The sequence below is a fragment of the Trifolium pratense genome, linkage group LG7 (genome assembly GCF_020283565.1).
Source record: "Trifolium pratense cultivar HEN17-A07 linkage group LG7, ARS_RC_1.1, whole genome shotgun sequence".
NCBI classification, from domain to species: Eukaryota; Viridiplantae; Streptophyta; class Magnoliopsida; order Fabales; family Fabaceae; genus Trifolium; species Trifolium pratense.
Window position 1 is genome coordinate 15,055,906 of NC_060065.1, and position 15,665 is coordinate 15,071,570.

Genomic DNA, 15,665 nt, shown 5'->3' on the forward strand with positions numbered 1-15,665 from the left:
ACTCGATAGCAAGATTCCTGGTTCAGCAGTAGCAAACTTTGAACACACAAAATGAAGACACAATCCTAACTCAAGCACTTTCAAGTTGCAAAGTTTTCCACACAGTCAAACTTTTAGCATTTGGCTTGTTTAATATTAAAGTTCTCTTTGCAATTTCAATTGCACATAATTGTAATATCTAACTTCAATCATAAAATGCCAAACAAGCAAAAACAGTCACCCACACAGCCTATAAGTTGGCTCAATCTACTATTACCAAAATTGGTGGGGTTTCTTTCAAATATATATATATATTAACTATATAAGTATATATTTATGTGTCAGGACTTTCCCAGCAGCATTACTCTCGGCCCAGAGGACTCTCATTAAGGTTAATGGATGAACTGCTCTTGGTGATGGTGGTAGTGATTTTGGACCTTGAAGTTTCTAGTGGAGGAGAAAGATGAGGGGAAAAGGGTCCAGTGACATATGTCAAAGTAGCAGTGCTCACAGTGCGCCTCGCAGCGAGTGGCTTAATAATAGGAGAAGAAGGATTAAGTAAGGACAAGTTCTGAGTATGAGATTTTGTGACAAGCTTGAAAGCTGAGGTTGGTGTTGGGACCATAGTGTGTTCATCAAGGTTGGTCAATAGATTTGGAGATACACTCATATTTGGCCACATAAAGGTCCCTTTTGGTTTGCAAATTTTGAAACCACTTTTCAATCTTTCTATTTTTGCTGCCCTGAGCTCTGATTTGCTGCTTAGTACCATTTGTTTGTCTGCTGATTTTGTTTCTTTGTCATTAGTACCTTTCACATCCTCACTTGTCTCTTCTCCAATGTTTTGTGCCAATGTTGCTGGTCCAAGCAATAATGCTGGTGGTGTTGATGATTCTGACATTATTGGTTCTTCTATCACTGCTGGTTTCAGCATTCCCAGTTGATCCTGCATTAATTGACTTTCATTAGTGACAAGAAAATACCATTCCCAGTTTTTAATCTCGGTCGTTAATTATTGATTGGACGGCTCAAGTTGATAAAGATATAAAATCATATAAAATGATCTCATCCGTACAAGTTAGCTCCGACCGTCCAAAATCTAAACTGTGTGAAAATTGTGGCATTTTTTTACAGCAGCAAATCTGCCCGCATTTTTCTATACTTCGGTTAACACTCTATACTATATACGACACACACTGGCTTGATCACACGCATATATAAAATCCATTTAGGTACACTATACCAAAATATATAGATTTTTGAGGGGAAAATACAAAGCAATCATTACTTTGCAATGAAAATTTCAATCTGTGAGCAGTCAATTAAATACAGACTACAGAGTTTATGTTACCTCTATGACACTCATAGCCAGAGAAATTTCCTTTAGTTGTTCTTCAATTTTAGCCTTTCTATGAACCAAGTCCACATAAATATCCTGTAGTATGAAAGACAAGAGTTATCAAAAGTGGCTGGTATCTATATGACATGTGAGCTCCTAATCCCAACTTTACTATTCATGTAAGTAGTTAAGCAGTAAAATGTGCCTACAATGCTTCCCCTCACCTGCTTAGAAACCTGGGAACCATAGTCCTCACAATTCAAACTTGACAAACAAGAAGTTGGAGTAGCCACAATGGCCAATGCTTCCTCTTCTTTTTTTGATGCAAGTTCCTGCATCTCTCTTTTTGCAGATCAAGAAAAGTAACCAATGACTCAGAATCAATAGAATAATAACCGATGATATCAGTCATCTAATCATTAAAAAATGGATGAAATTAGCCATACCTTTTCAACTTAATTATCTCATTCCTTATCATTCTGAGTTCATTACTATTAACATGATCTGGTGAAATGCCATCTCCAGGCTTCCATCCAGGGGGAGGAGTCCAGTAAGTGTCTTGGACACCCAATTCCTTTCTAATGTCAACAAGATCAGCACTCTCTAACCAATATTCCATTGAACCTTCTGCATTATGTCGCCGACGGAATCTTTCAACCCCTCCTGGTGCCACTTTTCCAGCCATGTGCTTCAGCAAATGATCAAGTAAACCTGTGTCACCAATATACTTTCGTGCTTCTTTTCTCAAGTCTGACCTCATTATTGGGTTTCCATACACAGCTTCTCTTTCCTTCAAAACTTTCAACACACTCTCCTCTGCCGACTTATACCTTCAAATGTACAAGGTAAAAACATTTATAACTAACACCTATTAAACCATACAAGATTATGAGTTTTCACGCTATACATTAGATTGATATAAGAATGATAAACCAACACAGCAAAATTGCAAACCGAAAACAAATTAGGGTGAAGTGCAGAGACAAAAGCATCAGCTTCATGGTTTTAAATTGCGGTCGTCAATACGGTAACGGTTGCGGTTGTTGCAGCGTGAAATTATATTGAAATTTCACAAACTATATAGAATGACACCGCTATACCACTACACTATATACCCACCGTTGCAGAGTCTAAGTTTATTTCATAAGCACGGACTCAAAAATGCTTAAAATACACTGTTGATATATTGTTAAAAGTAAGATTTTTCATTAGATCTGATGCATATTAGTATTTGAGTTTCATAAATTTAATATTTTGATGACAAAATTAGAACGAATATGGCATAAATTTAAATTACATTGCAATTGCGGCGTGACGTTAAAGCTACCGCATCAGCAATACTGCGGCCACAATTTAAAACCTTGATCAGCTCTTAAACAAATTAATTAATACAGGAGTGCAGCATTAAATAAACCAAATTCACCCATCCTACTGATAATTTCTGCAGCAAACTAAAAACAAGATATTTATTTGAACAAAAATAACCATTTACCTCTTAGCACACCATCTATCAATTAATATCTTCCCCTTCTTTTTCCCATAAAGCACAAGTTGCTGCTTCTTGGTGTCATCTACTTCATTCTTAGACTTTTTAGCAACACTGCTACTACTCACACCTTGTTGATTACATCGACGAGTCATCCTCGGCTCCGAATCCGATACCCTAAAAGGAGCCACCTTTACACCCTTCATTTCATCTTCAACGTTGTTTTTCCTCTTCCTACTATCCCCTCGTTCAAAAATGACACCTTTTTCCTTACGATTTTCACGTAAAAATTGAAGCTTTTTGTCCTCATGACGACCAAGGAACCGAACATGGCGGCGTTGGCCCCATTGCATCATACCAGTGAACTTGAGCTGAAACCAACATGAACCATGCTTGGAAACCAATGAGTTTCTTCTTTTTTGTGCAAATTCGTCTGCTTTGATGCTTCTGCAAAGAGTTTTGATGGCAAATTCGATTCCCATTATGTACTTTTCTCGTCAAGTGCAGTGATTTTGTTACCAAAGGTTTTGTTGTTGAAGTGAGTGCAAAGAGAGTGGATGATACCTCAGATATACTTGTTGCTCAACTTTGTCACATACCTGAAAGATTTCAACATTCAGTATATGAAACCCAGCAAAGATTATATTTTTAGAGGTATGTTAAGTGTTTGAAAATACATTTGCATATAACAGAGAGAGAGAGAGAGAGAGAGAGAGAGAGAGAGAGAGAGAGAGAGAGAGAGAGAGAGAGAGAGAGAGAGAGAGATACCATTACAATGCTCACACATTTTAATTGAACAGAGCAATTGGGTGGAAGTGTTGGAATGGTTATAAAATCGACCCACTTTAAAGTCCTCAAGAGTCCTGGAAATATTTATTCACAGTTTGTGGCAAAAAAGTGACACCTTGGTTAGAAATGTGGAAACAATAAAGGTAAGGAAATAATAGATAAATACTCCTATACTATAAATAATATAACAAGATTAACAAAAACAAACTGATTGTATTAGTAGACAATTATTACCGTATAATGAGTTGAAGGTCATCATTAGTTAATGAAAAAAAGTTAGAGATGAAAATTAGAGGCTAACAAAGGTTATAAAATGCAAATTTAAAGGGATATTACTTAGAGGGATACTTGGTTAGGTACGACCACAAATAATACATGTTAGGCACACACATACGTAAATTCAAAAAAGTAGAAAGTAAAATGATTAATTAATAGTAAGTGATGTGACTAACATGTGTGTGAGTGTGCCCAAATATATTTTATTTGGAGTTATATCTATTAATTAATCATATTTGGGAGTAGAAAGTCCTTGACGACGTACGTGAGTGTGCCCAAATATATTTTATTTGGAGTTGTATCTATGCAAGAGTCTCTATTACCTAACGTACAAGTTGAATGGTGAAAAGAGAAGAATGACTTTTTTTTTTTTTTGCTTTTACTGTCCTTGACGTGGACGTGGTTCTCTACCTGATTCAATATAAGGGTCACAACTAAATCCTAACAAATTAAAAATACCGGAATTAATTGGTAAATTCACCTAATTACGGAGTAGTTTTTAAGATTTCTTCATTTTTTTACTATTATTATTATTATTATTATTATTATTATCATTTCTTCTATATTAATATTTTAAAATATTTTGAGGTATATAATTTATTCAATGTCGTCCAGAAATTCTAGTTCAACTGGTAAAAATACCGAAATTGCTAGTGATGAACGTCATGATCGGGGTTCAATCACCGATCACCCCCAATTTATGTGTGTGAGTTTTCAATAATTTTGTCATTTCTTGTGTCAACAATTTTTTTTTATTCAATGTCACATTTTTACCTTTGTTTCCAAAACCATATAATAGAGAAAATAAAAAGATTATAAAATGGAATTTTACTTACAAGGTAAAATTGAATTTTACTGAAAGAATATTCATCCCCTATTAAAATAACGTATCTAAAAATTTACTGTGCATTCACCCGATGCCCAAATATGACAAAAATATAAATAAGTTGCCAATTTTTCAAGATGAGATGAAATAAAGTAATAAAATATATGAAGAGTTGAGTAAAAGAAAACAAAATATTAAGAGTCAGTTCAGCAAAAAATATTTTTCCCATTATATAACTTTTTTGTCGAAATTAAAAAGTATATAAACATTTTCAGAACATAAATATAATATATAATTAGTGCATTGGAGTAAAAATTATTTACGGTTCTTAAATCTATTGTGGTAGTGGTGACGGACGCGATATGAGGACATGCTAGAGGGCCGTTGCGAGATCAACATCAGGGGTGGGAGGAACTAAATAGGGAGCTCAAAGAAAAGAGTTGTTCTTGCCTGAGAACGTTGTATGGCTCGCACGAGGGTCCCTAATGCGGGCCGACACTACCCGATAAAATCAAAGCAGACCGTGGGGGACTGAACCGAGCTATAGACAAAGAAGGACTTTGATAGATAGATTAAGGCACAAAGACATAAAGAGGGCTACTTCACTATGAATGGTAACATGTGAATTGAAACTAATGCGATGGATGTCAATTACCAAAAACGACTCGACCGCTAACTCAGTCCCGCGGGACATTTCTAACACAAGGCCGAAGATGGCTGCGAAGAATGTTTGACTCTCGAACCATCACACGGATTCCAACCAAACAACCCATTATATAATAAGGGCGAAATGGTGAGGCAAAAAACAATTTTATATGCAGAAGTGAAAAATCTATCGATAGAAGCATTCATTCTAGCCTTTTTTTTTTAGAGAGGAACGATTCCCTCGTCTAAGAACCGTCATTCCTGCACTATTCCTCCCCACTAAAAAGAGCTATTGATAATCAATCTCGATAACCTAAAAAAATGCAGAAGTCGGCGTACCCACCAGCTATCATATCTTCCCTTTTTTTAGCTTTAGCCAACCCCATTTTTTTCACCTTGAATTTGTCCCAAAAATTTGATAAGATAAATAGAAAGAAGAGAGGAAGATAGGCGGACGACTTGACTATAGTATAGGTTGGATGTTTCCGTGAGCAGTAAGCAGCGGATCCCTCTATTGATTGAATTTATGAAAGCTGGTGGCCGCAAGTGAATTCTTTCAAGGCAAGGGGCGGCATGATTCGACATTGTTGTTTACTCTGATCCGGTCGAAGTGGTTTTCGTTTACCAGCGCGTAGGCGATCTAAGTTCCTATGACCGGGTCTTTCTGTCCCATATGAACTTCTTTTCTTAATGTATTAAAGAGGGTCTCTCTAACCGGTGAAAAGTGGTAGGTGTCCACTAACGACCATTTTTGGCTCGGCTCCAATAACACAATTTCAGAAGGAGTAGGTAGTTGGGCAATGAATTCCTTCGAACTTGGAGAACGCGTGACACTTAGTCGGGGTTTGGTGAACCAACATGTCACTCATATCTTTGAAACCACCAAAATTAATAATAATAATAATAATAATGAAGAACACAATTTTGGTTCTAATTAGTAATTAACATGGCTTTAATCTCACATTTTCAATCATATATCACAACATATGCATGATAAATTCTGTCTCCTCTCCTATTAATATTGGATTTCAATCATTCCAAAAAATGCAGAACTATCATTCTTCATTATTTCAACCATACTAGTATTATTTTAAATTTTACTATCATAGTAATAAATAAATAAATATTTGCATCGTGTGGACCAACTGTGTGTACTGTACATGCAGTTTATTTGTATTTTTGGTCTTTTATTATTTTATTTTATTTGTTTTGAATTTTGGTCTTTTATTATCTTCAACTTCAACGACCAGCAGCGGAAAGCGTGCGTGCAATGCACATTCGTGAGGGACCCAGCGCGTTGTAAAAACACGCACTTTTTCAACAGAATGAAGCGCGTGTGTGCAGTGCAGTGCAGTGTAACCAAAAACACACCATATTTCACCAACAATAAATACCAAATCACAAATCATGCTTAAAATTATCATCACAGAAATTGTTACGAAAATTGTTGTTAAAATTGTGTTTTAAGTTTTTAGATATGAAAAACATCTTAAATCAGATGTAAATTTATTTTCTGGTAAACTCGAGATAAAATGAGTTTACATTGAGTTAACTCGGTCAAATTCGCTGGAATCGTGTAAACTCGTCATACGAGTTTACTTGTGATTGCGAGTTTACCTTTAAAAACCCATTTTCATTTTTTGGTCCAATTTTTTTTTGTCTAACTGTAGAAATAAACTACTTTTCTCAGCTCCACCTTCAATGAATTTGATCTTTGATTCTAATATTGAAATTTTTTTATCATATGGATTTTTTTTTGATGATTTTGGAGATGAATACATCAACGAAGATATGATGTGTAGCCTTCTAGTAGAATTGAACTTTTGAAAAGAGTAAATCTCGTTTTTTTTGTATACTTTAACTTTTTAATGATTTTAGAAACTTACAAACCTTCTTATCTAGATTGTTATTTGAACGTTTATATGATTTGTTGGGATAATACAAGTTTATGAACATAATACTATTTATATGATGATTTGGTATATTTTGCCTTTATAATTAAGTTTATATTTTGAAATATTGACGTTTTTATAGTATTATACTAGTATATATGTCATGTACATAATAATTTTAATATTATTTTAATTTTTGGTAAACTCGTACGATTTTACGAGTCAAGTTTACGTATCGAGTTTACCTAAGCAAAATAAGTTGAGGTAAAAACTCGATCCTGACAACCACTTACGGAAAAAACTTCAACACAGAAAAATAAAACAAATAATTTAATTAATTTTTTTTTTTGACTAAACAAATAATTTAATTAATGTTTCTCAAATTAACCTAATTTTCATACAAGGAAAAATAACATTCATTGAAACCAAGTAAAGTAAGTGAAATTAATGATAAATATATTTGACAAAGAGAATTTGAAATCAATGCAAAAATGAGAATTTGAAATCAACGTGAAACTGAGTAGTATTACTTTTTTTTTTTGGTACAATGAGTAGTATTACTTTTACTTTCACAGTAATGTCATTTTCTTTTTTTGATTGCGTGTTGTCTACAATGTCATTGATCGATAAGCATTCATTGAATCCAAACTAGAACTTTGACCCATGCGGTGCATGAGTCTAATTAGGTATAATATGTAACAATAAAAAATAAAATACAAAAATTCTAAGAGCATTTTCAATAAGAGTAGTATAGGGAATTTCATGGACTAATTATTCTATATTTGTTTATGTGCTTATTTTATATTTTATATATTTTTTAAATAATTTTTGAACCCCATCATTTTGCTTACTTATTAAAAAAAATGCTGATAACTAAATGTTAAAAAATTGATGATAATTAAAGGTTAAAAAAAAAATTAAAGACGTAATCAAGAACATAAACTTAAGTAGACATCCATAAATAAATAAAAATTGTGATTAATTCCGCCGTTCAAATTTATTGAAAAACAGGGTTAACATATTAGGATTCCTAAATTCTTTCATAATTGAAGCACATGTTTTAGCGGTTGAAAGGTTTTATTGTAAGTAAGAGATGCAGGTTCGATGACAAATCTGTATATTTTTAATATAAAGCTGCAATAAAAAGAAAGAGAAAATGAGGGGAAAAATTTGGTTTAGGGTTAGCTTATGTTAGCAAGCTTATAATATAAGAGATTATCGGTTTTTAATTGTTTAAATTGTGCAATGAAAATTGATGGTGCTTAATTGTCGTATAAAATCTTTCCTATGAAAGTTGATGGAGCTTAACACTTTGTGGACATAATTTAAATCACAATTGGTCTGCTAGTGCATATTATATCAATTGATCATCGGTTAATATTAAATCTGCAATATTAAAAACAAAATAATGAATGTGATTAGTGACATGACTATGGTTGTGTTTGGTTGTATTGCAAAAAAAATTGATTTAGTAGAATTGAGTTTGATAATAACTTTCCAAATTACACGTGATAATAACTTTCCAAATCTCACATGATAATTATTCTCTAAATTTATGATCCGATAGAAAAAAAATCATTGATGGTGCTTATCAATTATTGCACATAATTTTAATCACAATTGGTATTCTTGCCATAATGGTTGGAAATATTGGCTTGCATTGAAGGGTTGCAGGTTCGAATCCTAGTCAACACAAAATTGTATTATTTTTTAATGAAAATTGCAAGATAAAATGGAGGGAAAACAGGGAAAACAAATTAAGGTTTAGAGTTTGCTTGTGTATACAAGCTTATAATATAAAAGATATCCAAATATGGTAACAAACCTAGTTAGTACTGGATCAGATTTATATAGACAAATACAGAACCAAAAATACAATGCCAAATTTGTGTAAGACTGAAAAAACAAATAAGCATTATGTGTAAGACTGAAAAAACTCAATCGATTGAATATTTCAAACTGGGTTAATGGTTAAATATATTTTTAGTTCATGAATTTTTTTTTTCAGACTTTGTCATGGAATTTTTTCCGTCAATGTTTTTAGTCCATACTTTTGATTCAACTAGTGCATACCATTTGAAATTTTAAATTTTTTTTCTGCGGTCATGTTTAATACATTATATGAATCTCTATTACAAAAGTTTAAATTTTTTTAACAAAAGATGAATTAAATATGAATTTTTTAGTTTTTTGCACATAAAAATTCATAAATAATTCATCTTATGTTAAAAAATTCTAAAATTTAATTGGAGATGTTTTTATAATATTATAAACATGAATACAAAAAATTATTCAAAAATGTGAAAGTATACACGAGTTGAATGAAAAGTAGAGACTAAAAACATTGACGGAAAAAACTTCAGGGACTAAAAAGTGTGGAAAAAATCTTCAGGGACTAAAATGAAAATTCTGGAAAACTATAGTGACCAAAAATATAACTTTCAAATATTAACGGAAAATGAAGTTAAAAACAAGAACCACATCTATATTTTTCTTTGTGAAATCAAATTATATCGAACTAAGCTATATAAGAGGACTCATTTGTTGCCAAGATAATTTACAGTGCAAATTGCAAAACAGTTTTGAAGCACCTACGAGAAAGCTTGTCTTGAGATACAAAATAACATGGATTGATCGGAACCAACAACAAATTCCTCTAAGATTTTATATACTTGATTCAACTGATCATGTTAAACTAAATGGTTCCCAATTTATTCATGATTGTCAGGTATACGAGGAATTATTTATAATTTTTTTTATGGTTTTTTTTTCTTCACATTTTTGTTTAATTTATTTATAATTTTTAACTATATATATTTTTTATAAATATAAATGCTAATGTAATTGTAAAGGTAAAAATGAAAAACAAAAACATATTCATACATCAAACAAGTTGTAAAGCAGTTCTCAAAACACTTAATTTGTCCATGTAGTGTTTTTGAAGAAATTTTTGTTTTTGAAGAAATGTCCATGTAGTGTTAGGGCGGTGGTAATAGTTTTACTTTGTGAGCTCAAGGGATGAAGTTCAAATCCATTTAGAAATAGTTGTCAAATGACCAGTAACACTACTTTAATTTCTTCTTCAACATTATTTTTAATTTTAAGAATTTTTAGTAATCAATTAATTTTTCTTCACCAATATTCTTTAAACATAATTTATATGTACATTTTTGTTGAACTCGATCGTTACATGTAGAGTTTACAGTTCCACCAAGTAATGGTAGAGACAACTCTCCTCCTCATATTGAGAAAGCAAACACTCCAATGGAAAGAGGCGATTGCATAAAAAAAATAATGAAAAGAGGTGGTTATCTCATCTACGGCACCGCTCATATGCATACAAGTTCCATTAATGCAACATTATATGGACAGATAAGTTAATTTTATATAAATAATTCTATCATTTTATTTTCTATACATATCATCTTTATGATTTTCGATGACACACATGTTTCATTAAACTATGTGTGCTTGTCATGATCCTTATGCAAAACAATTTAGTTTTTCTATATTATTATGGTAATAAGTCATATAAACCATCCTTCATTACCTCTAAACATGATAATATTTTGATTAATATAGGATGGAAAGATTTTGTATATTTCAAAACCAAAATATGGAAAAGGAAAGAAACCAGGAAACGAGAAAGGCTATATTGTCGGGATGTCAGGAAGTTATAAAAAATTAGGTTCAACCAAGATTAAAGATGGTAAAATTGTGACTATAGAAACAAGATACAAAAGTGGCTTTTACACCGGAGCTATGAGACATATGTACATCTATTTGGCAGACCGATTACCAGAAAATACAAATAGACCTACTCTGGCATAGAAATTCTATATTTTATATGTCATCATGTGATTATTACAATATTTATATAAACAAGTTATCAATCAAGATGAAAAATCATTAATTTCAATTTTACAATAGTATAAACCATAGTTTAATAAGGATGCAACTTATGACACTTTGTCATTCATTAATATTACAAAAGAACATTATTCGTTTAAATTTGTTATATTAAAAATACAAATTTAATATCATATAATTTAAAGAAGAAACCTTTCATTATTTGACTAACGGAGGTAAAATAAATTGTGATTTTAATTTGTATCTATTTTATTTAAGACCTCACAATTGAAGTTCTAACACATAATAATTGTAGACTGTTAATCTTCTAAAAATAACTACTACCTAAAAACATAATGAATTTTGTAATAAAATATAGAACATAGAATAGAAAGAAAAAAAATCCTTTAATATGTTTATAGCCTTAACCATGTGTGAGGTCTAAGCAAAAATTCACTCCAAATATGAAGGTGTAACAGCTCGGGCCCCTCTCTTAGGAAATCCCGACACTGTCACCTCACGATCTTCTCTACTCCACTCTCCATCAGAGTTTTTTCCTTTTATGGAAATCGAACCACGTACCATGGGGTTCAAGTATGTATTCACTTCAATTCATTCCAATTACCAATCGAACCTTTTTTGTAGCAGCCCGAGCCTCTATCTTAGGCGATTTCGACACTGCCATCTCATGATCTTCTCTACTCCCATATCTAGTAGATTTTTTGCCTTTTGTGGGAATCGAACCACGTACCCTGAGTTCAAGTATGTGTTCAATATATTCCCACTACCAATTGAGCTAATGCGTGTTCAAAATCAATTCATGTTAGTAATTAGTTGCTAGATTAATATTTTTCTTTTCTCTCTTGTTGAGTTTAAACTTAGAACCTCCAATTGTTTTAACTTTTAGCTCAAACTAGTTGAACTTGACACCCCACCCTTTAAAATTTTAATCTTACACTCCATTTAATTACTTTTTTATTTATTATAATTAACAAATTTATTTGTTAAAACTAATTTTATGTATCTTTTTGTTTAAGTAATTTAGTAATTAAAATTTCACCTTTTATAATGAATAAATGAGAGTACCATAAATTTCAATTTCTGCATGTTATATATAATATTGCTGTCAACTAAAGTTACTTTAAATTAAATACCATGTGTATTACCATCAATAATAAGACATTATACAAAAAATTATCAAAAATAAAAACATGTGTGAAAATATAATTTTGTTAAAAAAATGTCTGACTAAATGAATAAAACATGTCTCCTACGTGTCCACGTGAGAAGAAGTAAAATTACAAAAAAAGCCAATATATAATTTTATTAATTTGATTTCATGGCTTCATTGAATACCACTCAAAATGCTAAAACAACAGCCTCAAATTTTTGTACAACACATTCTGTCTTTCTCTTTCTCCAATATCTTTGAAAAACCATTGCATTTCAGCATTCAAATTCAATGGCTTTTCCTCTATGCAATCTCAATCTCAATCTTTCTCTTTTATCTCAATCCAAATCAAGATTCAATGACAAACCCTTTCACCATACACTTTCATCTTCAAAACCCATTTCTCAATGCTCTTTATTCCTCACTTCATCTTCTTCTTCTTCACTTCAAAGTTCAAAAGTTGCTCAGGTGAATACACCATCATTAGCTACTCAAGATAAACAAAATCAGCATCAGAAAGATGAATTCTATCTAAATCTTGGTCTGGCTGTTAGGACCCTTCGTGAGGATATGCCCTTGATCTTCATCAAAGACCTTAATTATGATATTTATAGGTAATTTTCTCATCTGGGTATGTAAATTTTATTCATTTGGATTTGAATTTATGGTTTTTAATTGGAATTATGTTATTTCTGAGTTAGGAAATAGGGTTTATCAAAGACCTTAATTATAACATTTACTTATGTGTGATTTTCTCATCTGTTTGTTTAAAGTATCTTCCTTTGTTTGTGAATTTATGATTTTTAATTGGAATTATGTTATTTCTGAGTGGAAAAAAATTGATTTTTTTTTTTGTGCAAAAATGAAAATTTGGGTTTATCAAAGACCTCAATTATACCAATAGTTAGTTGGTCCAGTGGTGATTGGCGCTGGACTTGGACCACAGTTTGATCCCCGCAACTGCGATCGGGAGGGGATGAAACCACTTGATTCCAGAAATATGACCCTCGAACCTGATTAAGCGGTCCGGTGGGCCGGTGGTGAAAACAAAAAAATAATTGGTTTTTTAATGTGGAATTAAGGTTTTTCTCATCTGGGTGTTTAAATTCTCTTCCTTTGAATGTGAATTTATGGTTTTTAATGTGGAATTAAGGTTTTTCTTATTGAAAAAAAATTGGATTTTTAATGTTGGGTTTGGTATTTTCAGGGATGATGTAACATTCCTGGACCCTTTGAACACATTTACCGGTATTGAAAAGTACAAATTGATCTTCTGGGCATTGAGGTTTCATGGTAGAATTTTGTTTCGCGAGATTGGTTTGGACGTATACAGAATATGGCAGCCTTCAGAGAATGTGATATTGATCAGGTGGAACTTGAGGGGTGTTCCTAGAGTTCCATGGGAGGCTAAAGGTGAATTTCAGGGTACTTCGCGGTATAAATTGGATAGAAATGGGAAAATTTATGAACACAAAGTTGATAATTTGGCATTCAATTTCCCTCAAAAGATGATGAAACCGGTTTCGGTTTTGGATTTGGTTACTGCTTGCCCTGCAAGTCCAAATCCAACATTTTTATGGGGTCCTTTGGATTCAAACTCTTGTTCGTGGATAGAGTTTTATCAGGCTGTTAAGGGCACATTGGATCAAGAAAGACAGTTATTACCACAAGATGGTTTGGCTACATGTTCATAGTGGCCGATCACTTAGCGAATTGTTTCGTTTTCTTTTACAATGTATAGTATACATTTTAATAGGTTAGATATAATGAACTCGGTTAGTAGCATGAAATGTTTCTCTCAATAGACAAGAGTGTATATAGATAGGATGAAGAAGAGTTCAAGTTGCACATTCTATATGCTATACAGATAGAGATGGAGAAACTTCATATGTTTGGTATGTTTATGTTTATACATATATGAGGTAGATTTATATGCTATACTCAAAATTTTATAGTTTAGAATTAACTTTGATTCTCTTACAGATGAATTGAATCTTGTCTTTTGTTCCCTATATACTTGTTGAACTATATCAGATCGGCACATTTTAAACAGATCAATTTTTATGCGGTGTTTTCATACGTCTTTTCTGTTGTAACTTTCACTCGAGTTATTCTGTCTTAAATGTATGTATATATAATTTTAAATGTATTGGCAATAAGTGGGTTGTCTGGGGCTGAACCCTGACCCCTGCATATATAATGTGATTTTCCTACCAACTGAACTTAAGCTTACGGGAACTACCAGGTTTCAATTATATATGAAAACCATCTTGTAATATTGGGTTCGTCGACTATTATGTGTTCTTTATGTCTAAAATCAGCATGTATCAATTTTTTCTTGTACTAGTGTTGGTCAGATACAAAGATCTTATTGAAACATTTTCCTTTTAATTGGTGATGTTGAATGAATTACTTTTCCATATATGTCCTATTGAGACAAACAACAGTGATTAAATTAGCACTAATTTGTACGAGCATTGCTTGTTTTAGACGTGTCCCGTGGTTGACACGTATCATACACCGACACCCAAATGACACATTTTATACAACTCATTTGGTCGTGTTGTGTCTAGGTCTGTGTTCACGCTTCGTTGATTGCATAAGCTATGACGTATCCTCATTTCCGCAACATCTCTTATAGTTTGGACTATTTTTATGTTACTTGTCATATTATCATCAGAAATTTTGTTACCTTTCATCTCAAATGTATCTCTTGTTAGATTTACTTCATAAAAAGGATTGTTATTGTTGTAAGTTTTCATGTTTCTTGTCCCTTACTACACCTTTTTCCTTGGTTTCATTGTAGTTTCTTCAAGTACTGCTTTGAAAATTCAAAGGGGTGATAAAATTCCATGTATAGGAGTTCTCATTTTCTTTTCCACTTCCTTTTGGAGGTTACATGGAATTTATACAGATCGATCTTTTTGAGTTGAATGATATTGGTAGACTACTTTATGGTGAAGGAGAAAATACCACTTGATTGGGAAACAAGTTTGTCATTTTCACATCTAAATTACTTTTTTAATGATTTTTCATTGCTTTTGAGTGTCAGTAAAAATCTTCTTTTTTTATGCAATTACAAATCTTCTAATTGCTAATTTTTTTTGTTGATCTCCTTAAAATAAAATTGGTGATCATGACTTGGCATATGAATTTTACTTTGTTGTCGTCGTCATCATCTATAGAGCATGGACTCTTGACATGACGCGAGCACGAAGGACACTGCTAATATAAAAAAGTATTAAAACAAAATATGATATCATTTGATCTTTTATTTATATATTTATTATCGAAAAAGTTAAAAATATTATAAATCAAAATATAAAGTTTTTAATTTCTTGTTAATCAACATTGTTTTTTCGACACATCTTTAATTCATGTGGATATGTCTTATACGTGTCTAAGCAGAGTAG

General features: G+C 32.0%; 2 protein-coding genes across 2 annotated transcripts; one reads left to right on the forward strand and one right to left on the reverse strand.

Moving 5' to 3' along the window:
* Positions 1–245: 245 nt before the first annotated feature.
* On the reverse strand, positions 246–3,442 carry LOC123896748 (protein DYAD-like). Its single transcript, XM_045947113.1, has 5 exons — positions 2,811–3,442; positions 1,765–2,148; positions 1,543–1,660; positions 1,331–1,414; positions 246–925 (listed from the first exon to the last, which is right to left on the reverse strand). The coding sequence occupies exons 1-5, from the start codon at positions 3,284–3,286 to the stop codon at positions 341–343; spliced, it is 1,647 nt and encodes a 548-aa protein (XP_045803069.1). The 5' UTR covers positions 3,287–3,442; the 3' UTR covers positions 246–340.
* Positions 3,443–12,435: 8,993 nt separating this feature from the next.
* LOC123896750 lies at positions 12,436–14,232 on the forward strand. The gene is made up of 2 exons (XM_045947115.1): positions 12,436–12,866; positions 13,460–14,232. The coding sequence occupies exons 1-2, from the start codon at positions 12,544–12,546 to the stop codon at positions 13,944–13,946; spliced, it is 810 nt and encodes a 269-aa protein (XP_045803071.1). The 5' UTR covers positions 12,436–12,543; the 3' UTR covers positions 13,947–14,232.
* The last annotated feature ends 1,433 nt before the right edge of the window (positions 14,233–15,665 follow it).